General features: G+C 41.2%; 1 protein-coding gene across 1 annotated transcript in view; it reads right to left on the bottom strand.

The window, feature by feature from the left end:
* The window catches only part of LOC149970257 (uncharacterized), a 122,493-nt gene that overhangs the window by 80,384 nt on the left and 24,896 nt on the right, over positions 1-17,213 (bottom strand). The window contains exon 2 of the mRNA XM_090228345.1: positions 6,061-6,242. Coding sequence (XP_090084471.1) covers positions 6,061-6,242 — 182 coding nt within the window. The remainder of the gene's footprint in view (positions 1-6,060; positions 6,243-17,213) is intronic.

The raw sequence follows: 17,213 nt of genomic DNA, 5'->3' as shown, positions 1-17,213 counted from the left end.
TGAAGTTGTAGTTGTTGTAGTTAGAGCTGCAGTGGTTGTCGTAGAGGCAGCTGCTGTGGTTGACATAGAAGTTACAGTTGTTGTATCAGGATCTGTATTCGTGATTGTTGTAGTTAGTACAGCAGGTGGAGTGGTTGTGGGAGCTACAGTTGTAGGAACTGCAGGTGTTGTAGTAGGTGCTGCTGTTGTGGTTGTCGTAGGAGCAGCAGTTGTTGTTGCTAGGGCTGCAGTGGTTGTCGTAGATGCTAAAGCTGTTGTAGGAGCTGCAGTTATCATGGGAGCTACAGTTGTTGGAGGTGCTGTTGTTGTGCTTGTCGTAGGAGCTGAAGTTGTAGTTGTTGTAGTAAGAGCTGCACTGGCTGTCGTAGTAGGTTGTGGAGTTACAGTGGTCGTAGGAGCAGCAGTTGTTGTAGTTAGGGCTGCAGTGGTTGTCCTAGATGCTAAAGCTGTTGTAGGAGCTGCAGTTATCGTAGGAGCTACAGTTGTTGGAGGTGCTGTGGTTGTGGGTGTCGTAGGAGCTGAAGTTGTAGTTATTGTAGCAGGTGCTGCAGTCACTGTGGATGTTAGAACAGCAGTTGTTGTAGTAGGAGCTGCACTGGTTGTCGTAGTAGGTTGTGGAGTTACAGTGGTCGTAGGAGTAGCAGTTGTTGAGGGTGCAGTTGTTGTGGTTGTCGTAGGAGCTGAAGTTGTTGTAGTTGTTGTAGCAGGAGCTCTAGTGGTTGTCGTAATAGGTTCTGGAGCTGTAGTGGTCGTAGGAGCAGCAATTGTTGTTGTTAGGGCTGCAGTGGATGTCGAAGATGCTAAAGCTGTTGTAGGAGCTGCAGTTGTCGTGGGAGCTACAGTTGTTGGAGGTGCTGTTGTTGTGGTTGTCGTAGGAGCTAAAGTTGTAGTTATTGTAGAAGGTGCTGCAGTCACCGTTGTTGTTAGAACAGCAGTTGTTGTAGTAGGAGCTGCACTGGTTGTCGTAATAGGTTGTGGAGTTACAGTGGTCGTAGGAGCAGCAGTTGTTGTAGTTAGGGCTGCAGTGGTTGTTGTAGATGCTAAAGCTGTTGTAGGAGCTGCAGTTGTCGTGGGAGCTACAGTTGTTGGAGGTGCTGTTGTTGTGCTTGTCGTAGGAGCTGAAGTTGTAGTTGTTGTAGTTAGAGCTGCAGTGGTTGTCGTAGAGGCAGCTGCTGTGGTTGACATAGAAGTTACAGTTGTTGTATCAGGATCTGTAGTTGTGATTGTTGTAGTAAGTACAGCAGGTGGAGTGGTTGTGGGAGCTACAGTTGTAGGAACTGCAGGTGTTGTAGTAGGTGCTGCTGTTGTGGTTGTCGTAGAAGCAGCAGTTGTTGTTGCTAGGGCTGCAGTGGTTGTCGTAGATGCTAAAGCTGTTGTAGGAGCTGCAGTTATCGTAGGAGCTACAGTTGTTGGAGGTGCTGTGGTTGTGGTTGTCGTAGGAGCTGAAGTTGCAGTTATTGTATTAGGTGCTGCAGTCACTGTGGATGTTAGAACAGCAGTTGTTGTAGTAGGAGCTGCACTGGTTGTCGTAGTAGGTTGTGGAGTTACAGTGGTCATAGGAGTAGCAGTTGTTGGAGGTGCAGTTGTTGTGGTTGTCGTAAGAGCTGAAGATGTTGTAGTTGTTGTAGCAGGAGCTGCAGTGGTTGTCGTAATAGGTTCTGGAGCTGTAGTGGTCGTAGGAGCAGCAATTGTTGTTGTTAGGGCTGCAGTGGTTGTCGTAGATGCTAAAGCTTTTGTAGGAGCTGCAGTTGTCGTGGGAGCTACAGTTGTTGGAGGTGCTGTTGTTGTGGTTGTCGTAGGAGCTAAAGTTGTAGTTATTGTAGAAGGTGCTGCAGTCACCGTTGTTGTTAGAACAGCAGTTGTTGTAGTAGGAGCTGCACTGGTTGTCGTAGTAGGTTGTGGAGTTACAGTGGTCGTAGGAGCAGCAGTTGTTGTAGTTAGGGCTGCAGTGGTTGTCGTAGATGCTAAAGCTGTTGTAGGAGCTGCAGTTATCGTGGGAGCTACAGTTGTTGTAGGTGCTGTTGTTGTGGTTGTCGTAGGAGCTGAAGTTGTAGTTGTTGTAGTTGTTGTAGCAGAAGCTGCAGTGGTTGTCGTAATAGGTTCTAGAGCTGTAGTGGTCGTAGGAGCAGCAGTTGTTGTTGTTTGGGCTGCAGTGGTTGTCGTAGATGCTAAAGCTGTTGTAGGAGCTGCAGTTGTCGTGGGAGCTACAGTTGTTGGAGGTGCTGTTGTTGTGGTTGTCGTAGGAGCTGAAGTTGTAGTTGTTGTAGCAGGAGTTAAAGTTGGTGTCGTAATAGGTTCTGGAGCTGTAGTGGTCGTAGGAGCAGCAGTTGTTGTTGTTAGGGCTGCAGTGATTGTCGTAGATGCTAAAGCTATTGTAGGAGCTGCAGTTTTCGTGGGAGCTACAGTTGTTGGAGGTGCTGTTGTTGTGGTTGTCGTAGGAGCTGAAGTTGTAGTTGTTGTAGCAGGAGCTGCAGTGGTTGTCGTAATAGGTTCTGGAGCTGTAGTGGTCGTAGGAGCAGCAGTTGTTGTTATTAGGGCTGCAGTGGTTGTCGTAGATGCTAAAGCTGTTGTAGGAGCTGCAGTTATCGTGGGAGCTACAGTTGTTGGAGGTGCTGTTGTTGTGGTTGTCTTAGGTGCTGAAGTTGTAGTTATTGTAGAAGGTGCTGCAGTCACTGTGGTCGTTAGAACAGCAGTTGTTGTAGTAAGAGCTGCACTGGTTGTCGTAGCAGGTCGTGGAGTTACAGTGGTCGTTGGAGCAGCAGTTGATGTAGTTAGGTCTGCAGTGGTTGAAGTAGATGCTAAAGCTGTCGTGGGAGCTACAGTTGTTGGAGGTGCTGTTGTTGTGGATGTCGTAGGAGCTGAAGTTGTAGTTGTTGTAGCATGAGCTGCAGTCGTTGTCGTAATAGATTCTAGAGTTGTTGTGGTCGTTGGAGCAGCTATTGTTGTAGTTAGAGCTGCTGTGGTTGTCGTAGAGGCAGCTGCTGTGGTTGACGTAGAAGTTACAGTTGTTGTATCAGGAGCTGTAGTTGTGATTGTTGTAGTAAGTACAGCAGGTGGAGTGGTCGTGGGAGCTACAGTTGTAGGAACTGCAGGTGTTGTAGTAGTTGCTGTTGTTGTGGTTGTCGTAGGAGCTGAAGTTGTAGTTGTTGTAGCAGGAGCTGCAGTGGGTGTCGTAATAGGTTCTGGAGCTGTAGTGGTCGTAGGAGCAGCAGTTGTTGTTGCTAGGGCTGCAGTGGTTGTCGTAGATGCTAAAGCTGTTGTAGGAGCTGCAGTTGTCGTGGGAGCTACAGTTGTTGGAGGTGCTGTTGTTGTGGTTGTCGTAGGAGCTGAAGTTGTAGTTGTTTTAGCAGGAGCTGCAGTGGATGTCGTAATAGGTTCTGGAGCTGTAGTGGTCGTAGGAGCAGCAGTTGTTGTTATTAGGGCTGCAGTGGTTGTCGTAGATTCTAAAGCTGTTGTAGGAGCTGCAGTTATCGTGGGAGCTAAAGTTGTTGGAGGTGCTGTTGTTGTGGTTGTCGTCGGTGCTGAAGTTGTAGTTATTGTAGAAGGTGCTGCAGTCACTGTGGTCGTTAGAACAGCAGTTGTTGTATTAAGAGCAGCACTGGATGTCGTAGTAGGTCGTGGAGTTACAGTGGTCGTAAGAGCAGCAGTTGATGTAGTTAGGTCTGCAGTGGTTGAAGTAGATGCTAAAGCTGTTGTAGGAGCTGCAGTTACCGTGGGAGCTACAGTTGTTGGAGGTGCTGTTGTTGTGGATGTCGTAGGAGCTAAAGTTGTAGTTGTTGTAGCAGGAGCTGCAGTGGTTGTCGTAATAGGTTCCAGAGTTGTTGTGGTCGTTGGAGCAGCTATTGTTGTAGTTAGAGCTGCTGTGGTTGTCGTAGAGGCAGCTGCTGTGGTTGACGTAGAAGTTACAGTTGTTGTATCAGGAGCTGTAGTTGTGATTGTTGTAGTAAGTACAGCAGGTGAAGTGGTCGTAGGAGCTACAGTTGTAGGAACTGCAGGTGTTGTAGTAGTTGCTGTTGTTGTGGTTGTCGTAGGAGCTGAAGTTGTAGTTGTTGTAGCAGGAGCTGCAGTTGTTGTAGTTAGGGCTGCAGTGGTTGTCGTAGATGCTAAAGCTGTTGTAGGAGCTGCAGTTGTCGTGGGAGCTACAGTTGTTGGAGGTGCTGTTGTTGTGGTTGTCGTAGGAGCTGAAGTTGTAGTTGTTGTAGCAGGAGCTGCAGATGTTGTAGTTAGGGCTGCAGTGGTTGAAGTAGATGCTAAAGCTGTTGTAGGAGCTGCAGTTATCGTGGGAGCTACAGTTGTTGGAGGTGCTGTTGTTGTGGTTGTCGTAGGAGCTGAAGTTGTAGTTGTTGTAGCAGGAGCTGCAGTGGTTGTCGTAATAGGTTCTAGAGTTGTAGTGGTCGGTGGAGCAGCAATTGTTGTTGTTAGAGCTGTTGTGGTTGTCGTAGAGGCAGCTGCTGTGGTTGACATAGAAGTTACAGTTGTTGTATCAGGAGATGTAGTTGTGATTGTTGTAGTAAGTACAGCAGGTGGAGTGGTCGTGGGAGCTACAGTTGTAGGAACTGCAGGTGTTGTAGTAGGTGCTGTTGTTGTGGTTGTCGTAGGAGCTGAAGTTGTAGTTATTGTAGAAGGTGCTGCAGTCACTGTGGTCGTTAGAACAGCAGTTGTTGTAGTAGGAGCTGCACTGGTTGTCGTAGTATGTTGTGGAGTTGCCGTGGTCGTAGGAGCAGCAGCTGTTGTAGTTAGGGCTGCAGTGGTTGTCTTAGCTGCTAAACCTGTTGTTGGAGCTGCAGTTGTCGTGGGAGCTTCAGTTGTTGTAGGTGCTGTTGTTGGGGTTGTCATAGGTGCTGAAGTTGTAGTTGTTGTAGCAGGAGCTGCAGTGGTTGTCGTAATAGGTTCTGGAGTTACAGTGGTCGTTGGAGCAGCAGTTGTTGTAGTTAGGGCTGCAGTGGTTGTCGTAGAGGCAGCTGCTGTGGTTGACGTAGAAGTTAAAGTTGTTGTATCAGGAGCTGTAGTTGTGATTGTTGTAGTAAGTACAGCAGGTGGAGTGGTCGTGGGAGCTACGGTTGTAGGAACTGCAGGTGTTGTAGTAGGTGCTGTTGTTGTGGTTGTCATAGGAGCTGAAGTTGTAGTTGTTGTAGAAGGTGCTGCAGTCACTGTGGTCGTTAGAACAGCAGTTGTTGTATTCGGAGCAGCACTGGTTGTCGTTGTAGGTTGTGGAGTTACAGTGGTCGTAGGAGCAGCAGTTGTTGGAGGTGCTGTTGTTGTGGTTGACGTGGCAGCTGAAGTTGTAGTTGTTGTAGCAGGAGCTGCAGTGGTTGTCGTAATAGGTTCTGGAGCTGTAGTGATAGTAGGAGCAGCAGTTGTTGTTGTTAGGGCTGCAGTGGTTGTCGTTGATGCTAAAGCTGTTGTAGGAGCTGCAGTTGTCGTGGGAGCTACAGTTGTTGGAGGTGCTGTTGTTGTGGTTGTCGTAGGAGCTGAAGTTGTAGTTGTTGTAGATGGTGTTGCAGTCGTTGTTGTCGTAAGAGCTGCAGTTGTTGTAGTAGGAGCTGTACTGGTTGTCGTAGTAGGTTCTGGAGTTGTAGTGGTCGTAGGAGCAGCAGTTGTTGTAGTCAGAGCTTCAGTTGTCGTAGGAGCTGCAGTTGTCATGGGAGCTACAGTTGTTGTAGGTGCTGTCGTTGTGGTTGTCGTAGGAGCTGAAGTTGTTGTAGTAGGAGCTGCACTGGTTGTCGTGGTAGGTTCTGCAGTCGTAGCAGTCGTAGGAGTAGGTTCTGTCGTAGTAGGTTTTGGAGTTGTAGTGGTCGTAGGAGCAGCAGTTGTTGTCGTCAGAGCTTCAGTTGTCGTAGGAGCTGCAGGTGGCCTGGGAGCTACAGTGGTCATTGTAGGTTTTACCTTTGTAGTGTCCGTAGGAGCTACAGTTGTAGTCGGGTCTATAGTTGTAGTCGTAGTAGGAGCTATATTAATTGCTGTAGGAGTTACAGTTGTTGCTGTAGTTTCTGCTGTTGTAGTGGTCATAGGAGCTACAGTTGTATTAGGAACTGCAGTTGTGGTTGTTGTATTAGGTACTGCAGTTGTAGTTGTCGTTGGAGCTGCAGTTGTCGTTGGAGCTACAGTTGTCGATGGAGCAACAGTTGTTGCCGTAGGAGCTGCAGTTGTTTTTGTCGTAAGAAGATCTGCAGTTGCAGGAGATGCAGTTGTGGAAGATGCGGTTGTCGAAGAAACTCCATGTGTAATCCAACATAAGAACACTGTGGTTTGTGAGATGAAGGGTTAAAATGTTTATTGCGCACACTATCAATATTTCCAAGATTACTCTTCATCTGGATAGTGCAGTTTTTAAATATTCTGATTATTTTCATATAAAACTAAATAATTATACATTTTAGCCACACTCCTTATTTTTTTCAGAAAATAAATAATGATGTAAAAATGTCAAAAAATAAAGAGTAAATGATTGTTAAGAATATTACCTACAATGCCTTAAGAAAGTGTTCATACCCCTTGACTTATTCCACATTTTGTTTTTACAGCCTGAATTCAAAATGTATTTAAAAAAGAATAATTCTTACCCATCTACACACAATAAGCCATAATGACAAAGTGAAAACATGTTAAGAACATTTTTGCAAATGTATTGAAAATAAAATACAGAAATATCTCATTTACATAAGCGTTTACACCCGAGTCAATACTTTGTAGAAACACCTTTTGTCAGTCTAAGAGCTTTCCACACCTGGATTGTGCAACATTTGCTCATTATTCTTTTCAAAATTCTTCAAGCTCTGTCAAATTGGTTGTTGATCATTGCTAGACAAACATTTACATAGTAGATTCAAGTCAAAACTGGAACATTCACACTGTCTTCTTGATTATGAACTCCAGTGTAGATGTGGCCTTCCTTTTTAGGTTATTGTCCTGCTGAAAGGTGAGAATTCATCTCCCAGTGTCTGGTGGAAAGCAGACTCCTCTAGGATCCTCCTCTAGGATTTCACCTGCGCTTAGCTCCATTCCATTTCTTTTTTATCCTTAAAATCTCCCCAGTCCTTAATGATTATAAGCATACCCATAACATGATGCATCTACCACTATGCTTGAAAATATGGAGTGGTACTCAGTAATGTGTTGTATTGGATTTGCTCCAAACATATTCAGGACAAAAAGTGAATTGCATATTCTGTATAGGTTTCTGTCTTTTCACTCTGTCAATTAGGTTAGTATTGTGGATTAAATACAATGTTGTTATCCATACTCAGTTTTCTCCTATCACAGCCATTAAAATGTTTCAAAGTTACCATTGGCCTGATGTTGAAATCGCTGAGAGTTTTCCTTCCTCTCCGGTAACTTAATTAGGAAGGATGCCTGTGTCTTTGTAGTGACTGGGTGTATTGATACACCTTCTAAAGTTGAATTAATAACTTCACCATTGTCACGTTCTGACCTTTATTTCCGTTGTTTTGTATTTATTTAGTATGGTCAGGGCGTGAGTTGGGTGGGCAGTCTGTTTGTTTTTCTATGTTTTGGGGCATTTCTATGTTTTCGGCCTAGTATGGTTCTCAATCAGAGGCAGGTGTCATTAGTTGTCTCTGATTGAGAATCATACTTAGGTAGCCTGGGTTGCACTGTTTGTTTGTGGGTGATTGTCTATGTTGATGGCTTGTTTCAGCACAGTCCATATGATTAGCTTCACGGTTGTTATTTTGTTTACTGGTTTTGTATAGTGTTCAGTGTTCACTACTTTCTTTATTAAAGATTGACCATGGACACTTACCACGCCGCGTATTGGTCCTCAGATCCATCTCGCCTCTCCTCTTCAGATGAAGAGGAGGACGGCCGTGACAACCATGCTCAAAGGGATATTCAATGTCTGCTTTTTTTTGTGAGGCATTGGAAAACCTTCCTGGTCTTTGTGGTTGAATCTGTGTTTGAAATTCACTGCTCGATAACGTACAGATAATTGTATATGTGGGGTACAGAGATGGCTTAGTCACACAAAAGTCATGTTAAACACTATTATTGCACACAGAGTGAGTCCTTGCAACTTATTATGTGACTTGTAAATTACATATTTACTCCTGAACTTATGTAGGCTTGCCATAGCGAAAGGGGTTGAATACTTATGAACTCAAGACATTTCAGCTTTTCATTTTTATTAACTTGTTTTAAAAATTGAAAAACATGACTCCACTTTGACATTATCGGGTATTGACTGTCGGCCAGTGACATAAAAATCTACATTTAATACATTCTAAATTCAGGCTGGAATTCAACAACGTGTAAAAACTGAAAGGGTGTGAATAGTTTCTGAAGGCACTGTATAATACCTTACTGAGATTAACACACTTGAGTTGTATTTTTTGTTTGTTTACAAGATATCACATTTGTCATTACAGTAAGTAGCGTGTTAATATAATTGAAGAAATATATAGCCATGTAATTATGTTTACCTCTTACACTTTAGTAATTTTGCCTTTAAATATGTATGTATTTAATCGAGGTGTGACATTTGACAGTAGATTAGGCAACATTTAAAATGATCCACACTACAAAAAAATTATATCAATTGTAACATCATATGCAAAAAAAATGACATCATTGCTCATTAGTATAATTACATTTTATGTCACCATCCTGCCTTTTTGATCATTTATATTTTGATTTTGGATTAATACACTAGTTGACATGAAGTTAGCATTTAGTAAAACAGCTGGAAACATGACTACAGAATGAAATTCAGTTTACTACATACCCATGGTGAAAGTAGCTGTCACTTTCTGTGCCTTCATTTTGAACCCAGTTGATGCAGTTGTTTTCTGAACAGAAAGAAAAATATCAATTTTATTGACTGTTCATATGAACCACTATTAATGTGCAACGGAGGACTCCATTCAAGTTAAACTTCATGTGTAACTTGGTAAGGAAACATGTGCACTTTAACTCATTTAGGTTTGCCAGATCAAGAGGTATAAAGATCTCAAAAAGTTTTCTATACTTTTTTGTTTAGTAGGCTGCCGTAAAAATGAATTTATACATCCTAGTGAAATTTTATAGGAAAATCTAAATTTGTGTTGTATTTTTTCTATGAGAAATCTACCTTTTACTGTAGCACGTCAATCATGTTACTTCATAAAATAAGAAAAGTAATTTCTAGTTTTCAAACAGTCTACCAGCACCCAGCAAGACACTCTGAAACCTATACATATTCTGTGACAGTAATAGGTGCAGTTCATCAAAAGTGGAGTGTTTTTCCAAATATAACACATAATACATCAAATAATACAGTAAAATCTACATTAGGGTTGCATTTTGTCAAGAGAAATCAGCCTTTTACTACTTAAAACACATTGGTATTTAAACTTGTCTATCATAAAGCTCATAAATCCAATATCTGTATTCTTCAAAAGGAAAGGTGGTAGATTTAGATGGGAGACATGTTTGTGTCATTCATTATGACAACACAGGACTTGGCTACATGTTATTGTATTCGTATAAAGAAGACGGGAGGATAAATAATTATGCTTAATATCCTCTGACACATAACAATATTGCAAGGTTACTTCATTATTTTGAAAGGAATCCACATTCATCCATTATACTGATGAATGCATATCACTTAAATCATGTAACCGTTACTTCATAAAAGAGGAAAAGTAATTTAAAGTTTCCAAGCGGTCTGCCAGAAATTCTGAATCCTATATATATTCTGTGACAGTAATAGTTGTAGTTCATCAAAGTGGTGGGTTTTCATATATAACACATACATAATAACCATAGTCTTCATAGTTTCAATGTTTTTTATTTACTTTATCCATTTAGGACTTGTATCCTTTCTTATAAGCCCATTTAGGGGTTCTCTTCCTCATGTGACATGTGTACCTACCTTGTGTTATATTTTCTATTACATTTTTTACTGTGTGCAACTAAAATATGTTTAAAAATCTAAGCTTTTCCATGTACAGATTACATTATACAGTAAAGGTCATTACTTACCTACAGAAAACACTTTACTGCCAGTCTCCTTATTTCTGTAATTTCTCCAAATATCAATGGAGGAAGGAATTGGTCAATGACAATAAATAATCACAATATCTAGCTTCTATCCACTCTAAAATGTTATTATCCTTGTAGTTGTGTTTGCCATTTCAATCTTACAATTGAACTGTTCATTTGTATACTGTCATGCCAATGTATTTCTAGTTTATATTTATATTCCTCTAGGGCTGTTGATGCCACAAATTCTTCACCTTTCAAGTGATGTAAATATTTTGGGAGGCACAAAATATAAGATAAAGATTATGAAAAAAGGGAGGGACAATGGATGGGCGGGTGAATGCATGTGAAAGGTCTTGTGGATAATACTGTTTTTGTTTTTTTCCGAAGATACTGACGTGGTATTGAAAACTGGTCAGGTGAAAGAAAACTGGTTAGGTGTTATGACAAAAAAATATGTGAGGGACAAAAGATAATATGAAAAAGGGAGTAACGAAATATGGGCAGGTGAATCGGTTTGCGAGTATAATAACAATTTTGTTTTCCCCACTTACTGACCTTATTGTATTGAAAACTGGTCAGGCAACAATTTTAAAAAATCTACAATTTCTATAGCCAAAAACATACTTTTATTTAGTCAGTGGCCTAAGGTTATAATTAGTCCTACAGTCCTACACTCACACACCTGCTATTTCGTGTATATATATTATTAACATAACCTAGCTGTTTCTTCTAACAGTAGATTCAGTTTATGAATCTCTAACAAAAGAGATATCAAGGGTCTTTGTAATCAGCTGCTAACTATGACTGAGGGTCATAATGACCCCACATGGTGAGTCCAACAATGGAGAAAATGTAGAGTTGGACATCATTAATTGTATTAATAAGAATATATTTGTTAATAATTAATAATAATGTATTTGTAAGGCACTTTTCTCAGATGCTAAAATGATTTAACATAGATTATTTAAACTGAATGTTGACACCAGAACATCCGTGTGTGCCTGCTGAAAAGCAATAAAAACACTTTTTATAATAATTCTGACATTCTGTCTATTATTTTTGTGTGCAAAATACCCTTTATTTTTTGGACTTCACAGATAATATTTTCGGAGAAATTAATCTAAATCTTTATCTCGTGGCTGAATAAAAACATTTTTTAATAAAAAAGTGATTGGGTAGTCTTTAAATGGACAATCCGGGATTGGTAAGTATTAATTATTACATCCATAAAAGTCTATGAATTTGAGTGGTTACATTTCCCCAGGACCATTTTGAGACCGCCACCCAATGTTGAACTCCGAACCAAACATATTGCAGGGACCCAATTGTAACAATCCGCAACAATTTATATTTATCAGATGTGAATTGTACAACCTACTCTTACACTTACTCTTAGCACTACTTTGGATATGTGAACTGTGATTTCATGTTTCTGATAATTTACTGTTGTCTTAGGTGTTGCTGTCCACCGATGACTAATTCTGTGACTTGCCAAACCCTTTATAAGCATGGTTGATTGAACACTGGTTTGGTTTGTTATAATATTACATATCAGAATATTGCATTTTTATTTAAATCAAATATAATGTATTTATAAATCGCTTCTTACATCAGCTAATGTCACAAAGTGCTGTACAGAAACACAGCCTAATACCCCAAACAGCAAGTGATGCATGTGTAGCAGCACGGTGGAGAGATAAAACTCCCTAAAAAGGCCAGAACCTAGGTGCCGGGTGGAGATTATAACAGAACATGGCTAAGATGTTCAAATGTTCATAGATGACAGCAGGGTCAAATAATAATAATCACAGTGGTTACTTGTATTTCTGCCTGACAAATGCTATAATGATGAAAGGTGTTCAAATATGTTTTTTAATTTGTTCTATTGAACATGAAACTACACTAAAATAAAGGCATTTCAATATTTTGAAGACTGCCTTGGTCCTCATCATTTTTACCTCATTGATGGTCATTCCTTGCATCCATGAATTTGAGAGTGGTTACATTTCTCCAGCCTCATTTTCCAGCTGTTAACTAAAGTGGTGGGGTCACTGCTATGTCATATAATAATATACAGTATATGGATAATATTGTTGTTTTTTTTCTCCCAAGATACCGGCGAGGTATTGAAATCCGGTCAGGTGAAAGAAGGTGTTCTGAAGAAAACTTGTGGGAGGGTCAAAAGATAATGTGAAAAAGGGAGGGACAAAAGATGGGTAGGTGAATCTCTTGGAGAGTATAATTACAATTGTTTTTTCCCCAGTTAATGACCTTCTTGTACTGAAAACTGGTCAGGTGACAAACATTTTTCAAGATTTTCTATAGCCCAAAACTTGCTTAATTAGACTTAATTTACTTAACTTTTGAGCCATTCATTTGATTTAGTCAGTGGCCTAAAGTGATCACTCAGACTTTTTTATTTAACAGTCCTACACTCACATGCCTGTTAATTTCGATATATTTTAATTAACATAACGTAGATGTTTCTTTTAAAGGTAGATTCAGTTCATGAATCTCTAACAAAAGAGATGTCAAGGTACTTTGTAATCAGCTGCTAACTATGATTGAGGTTCACAATGACCCCACATCGTGAACCCAACAACGGAGGAAATCATCTTGGATTTCCAGAATTCTAGTTTTATAGTGAGTTGAACTTAATGGTGTTAATAAGAATAATATACACTGTACAAACAAAAAAAAATTGCGCACAAAATTTGGGTGAAATAAACTTTTGTGTGTATGGAACATTTCTGGGACCTTTTATTTCAGCTCATGAAACCTCTGAAGTACCGAACCCTTTTTTTAAATGTTCACCTAAAATGACATACCCAAATCTAACTGCCTGTAGCTCAGGCATTGAAGCAAGGATATGCATATTATTGATATCATTTGAAAGGAAACACTTTGAAGTTTGTGGAAATGTGAAATTAATGTAGGAGAAGATAACACATTAGATCTGGTAAAAGAGAATACAAAGGATTTTATTTATAATTATAAAAAATAAAAATAAAAATTGTACCATCATCTTTGAAATGCAAGAGAAAGGCCATAATGTATTATTCCAGCCCAGCCGCAATATACATTTTGGCAGTGTATGTGAAAAGTTTTAGACTGATCCAATGAACCACTGTATTCCTGTTCAAAATGTTGTATCAAGACTGCCCAAATGTGTCTAATTGGTTTATTAATAACTTTTCAAGTTCATAACTGTGAACTCTCATCAAACAATAGCATGGTATTATTTCACTGTTATAGCTACTGTAAATTGTACAGTGCAGTTAGCTTAACAATATCAGATATGTCTATGTCCTGCGAAATGTTTGTGTTTCTTACAACCTCACGCTAATCGCATTAGCCTACGTTAGCTCAACAGTCCAGTGGGGGACCCACAAATAAAATTGGTACCAGCACTACATGTTGCACATACAGTGCATTAGGAAAGTAGTCAGACCCCTTGACTTTTTCTACATTTTGTTACGTTTCAGCCAAATTCTAAAATGGATTTAATAAAAAAATCTTCATCAATCAACACACAATACCCCATGATGACAAAGCGGAAAATGTTTTTTAAGTATTCAGACCCTTTGTTATGAGACTCGAAATTGATCATCCTTGAGATGTTTCTACAACTTGATTGGAGAAGGGCCTTGATCAGGTAGGTGACCAATAACCTGATGGTCACTCTGACAGAGCTCCAGAGTTCCTCTGTGGAGATGGGAGAACCTTCCAGAAGGACAACCATCTCTGCAGTGCTCCAACAATCAGGCCTTCATGGTAGAGTAGTCAGACAGAAGCCACTCCTCAGTAAAAGGCACATGACAGCCCACTTGGAGTTTGCCAAAAGACACCTAAAGGACTCTCAGACCATGGGATACAAGATTATCTGGTCTGACGTAACCAAGATTGAACTATTTGGCCTGAATGCCAAGCATCACGTCTGGAGGAAACCTGGCACCATCCCTACGGTGAAGCATGGTGGTGGCAGCATTGAAGGTCCCCAAGAACACAGTGTCCTCCATCTTTCTTTCCATCTTTCTTAAATGGAAGAAGTTTGGAACTACTAAGACTTTTCATACAGCTGGCCACCCAGCCAAACTGAGCAATTGGGGCAGAAGGGCCTTGATCAGGGAGGTGACCAAGAACCCGATGGTCACTCTGACAGAGCTCTAGAGTTCCTCTGTGGAGATGGGAGAACCTTCCAGAAGGACAACCATCTCTGCAGTGCTCCACCATTCAGGCCTTCATGGTAGAGTAGTCAGACAGAAGCCACTCCTCAGTAAAAGGCATATGACAGCCCGCTTGGATTTTACCAAAAGACACCGAAAGGACTCTCAGACCATGGGAAACAAGATTATCTATTTGGCCTGAATGCCAAGTGTCACGTCTGGAGGAAACCTGGCACCATCCCTACGGTGAAGCATGGTGGTGGCAGCATCATGCTGTGGGGATGTTTTCAGCGGCAGGGACTGAGAGACTAGTCAGGATCGAGGGAAAGATGAACAAAGCAAAGTATTTTGGTATTTCTTTAGGATCCCACTTAGCTGTTGCAAAAGCAGCAGCTACTCTTCCTGACGTCCACACAAACATGAAACATGACATAATATAGTACATTAATAGACAAGAACAGCTCAAGGACAGAACTACATTATCAAAAAATAAATGTAAAAAGGCACACGTAGCCTACATATCAATACCAATACATACACACAAACTATCTAGGTCAAATAGGGAAGAGGCGATGTGCTGTGAGGTGTTGCATTTTTTTAAACCAGGTTTGCTGTTCACTTGAGCAATATGAGATGGAACGGAGTTCCATGCAATAATGGCTCTATATTATACTGTACACTTTCTTGAATTTGTTCTGTGTTTGGGGACTGTGAAAAGACCCCTGTTGGCATGTCTGGTGGGGTAAGTGTGTGTCAGAGCTGTGTGTAAATTGACTATGCAAAGAATTTGGGATTAATATTTCTTATAAAAAGAAGAAGTGATGTAGTCTGTCTCTCCTTAACTCTTAGCCAAGAGAGACTGGCATGCATAGTTTTTCTATCAGGCTTTCTGATTACAATGAAGAGCAAGACGTGTCACTCTGTTCTGGGCCAGTTGCAGCTTAACTAGGTCTTTCCACTTGACCACACGACCGGATAATAATCAAGACAACACAAAACTAAAGCCTGCAGAACTTGCTTTTTGGTATCAAAGAGTTGAAGAGTGTATCAAAGAGTGTGGTATCAAAAAAGCAGAGCATCTCTTTATTATGGACAGATCTCTCACCATCTTTACAAGAATTCAATCTATATGCTTTGACAATGACCGTTTACAATCTAAGGCAACACCAAGTAATTGAGTCACCTCAACTTGGTCAACAGCCACACCATTCATTACCAGATTCAGTTGAGGTCTAGAACTTAAGGAAACATTTGTACCAAATACAATTCTCTTGTTTTTAGAGATGTTCCGCACCAGTTTATTACTGGCCACCCATTCCAAAAAAGACTGCAAGAATTTGCTAAGGGTTCCAGTGACTTCATTAGCTGTGGTTGCTGATGCGTATATGGTTGAATCATCAGCATACATGGACACACATGCTTTGTTTAATGCCAGTGGCAGGTCATTGGTAAAAATAGAAAAGAGTAGAGGTTCTAGAGAGCTGCCCTGTGGTACACCACACTTTACATGTTTGGCATTAGAAAAGCTTCCATTAAAGAAACCCTGTTGAGTTCTATAAGATAGATAGCTCTGAATACATGACATGGCAAGGGTTGAAAAGCCATAACACATTCATTTTTTCAACAACAGGTTATAATATCAAAGGCTTCACTGAACTCTAACAGTAAAAGAATCGAATCAAATCAAATGTTATTTGTCACATACACATGGTTAGCAGGTGTTATTGCGAGTTTAAATAAATGCTTGTGCTTCTAGTTCCGGCAGTACAGCAATATCTACAAAGTAATCTAACAATTCCACAACAACTACCTAGTAGACACAAATCTAAGTAAAGGGATGGAATAAGAATATATGCATATAAATATATGGATGAGCAATGACCGAGTGGCATAGGCAAGATGCAATAGATGGTATAAAATACATTATATATATATGGGATGAGTAACGCAATATATGTAAATATTATTAAAGTGACTAGTGATCCATTTATTAAAGTGACCAATGTTTTCAAGTCTGTATGTAGGCAGCAGCCTCTCTGTGATAGTGATGGCTGTTTAACAGTCTGATGGTCTTGAGATAGAAGCTATTTTTAGTCTCTCGGTTCCAGCTTGGAAACACTTCTACTGACCTCGCCTTCTGGATGGTAGCGGGGGGAACAGGCAGTGGCTCGGGTGGTTGTTGTCCTGAATTATATTTTTGGACTTCCTGTGACATCGGTTGCTGTAGGTGTCCTGGAGGGCAGGAAGTTTGCTCCCGGTGATGCGTTGTGCAGACCGCACCACCCTCTTGAGGGACCTGCGGTTGTGGGCGGTGCAGTTGCCGTACCAGGCGGTCATACAGCGTGACAGTATGCTCTCAATTGTGCATCTGTAAAAGTTTATGGGGGTTTTAGGTGACAAGCCAAATTTCTTCAGCCTCCTGAAGGTGAAGAGGCGCTGCTGCGCTATTGCGCCCTCTTCACCACGCTGTCTGTGTGGGTGGACCATTTCAGTTTGTCCTTGATGTTAATGCCTAGGAACTTAAAACTTTCCACCTTCTCCACTGCTGACCCGTCGATGTGGAAATGGGGTCCTCCCTCTGCTGTTTCCTGAAGTCCACAATCACGTTGAGGGAGAGGTTGTTTTCCTGACACTACACTCCGAGTGCCCTCACTTCCTCCCTATAGGGTGTCTCGTCACTGTTGGTGATCAAGCCTACTACTGTTGTGTCGTCTGCAAACTTGATGATTGAGTTGGAGGTTTGCAAAGCCATGCAGTCATGGGTGAACAGGGAATACAGGAGAGGGCCGAGCACACACCCATGTGGGGCCACAGTTTTGAGGATCAGTGAAGTGGAGTTGTTTCCTTACCTTCCCCACCTGGGGGCGGCCCGTCAGGAAGTCCAGGACCCAATGACACAGGGCGGGGTTGAGACCCAGGGTCTCAAGCTTAATGCTGAGCTTGGAGGGTACTGTGGTGTTGAATGCTGAGGTGTAGTCAATGAACAGCATTCTTACATAGGTATTCCTCTTGTCAAGATGGGATAGGGCAGTGTGCAGTGTGATGGAGCTTGTATCGTCTGTG

This window comes from Oncorhynchus mykiss, chromosome 30, assembly GCF_057628025.1.
Source record: "Oncorhynchus mykiss isolate SJ-2025 chromosome 30, ASM5762802v1, whole genome shotgun sequence".
Classification (NCBI taxonomy): domain Eukaryota; kingdom Metazoa; phylum Chordata; class Actinopteri; order Salmoniformes; family Salmonidae; genus Oncorhynchus; species Oncorhynchus mykiss.
The sequence above is the reverse complement of the archived record's forward strand: the minus strand, read 5'-3'. Positions and strand labels throughout refer to the sequence as shown.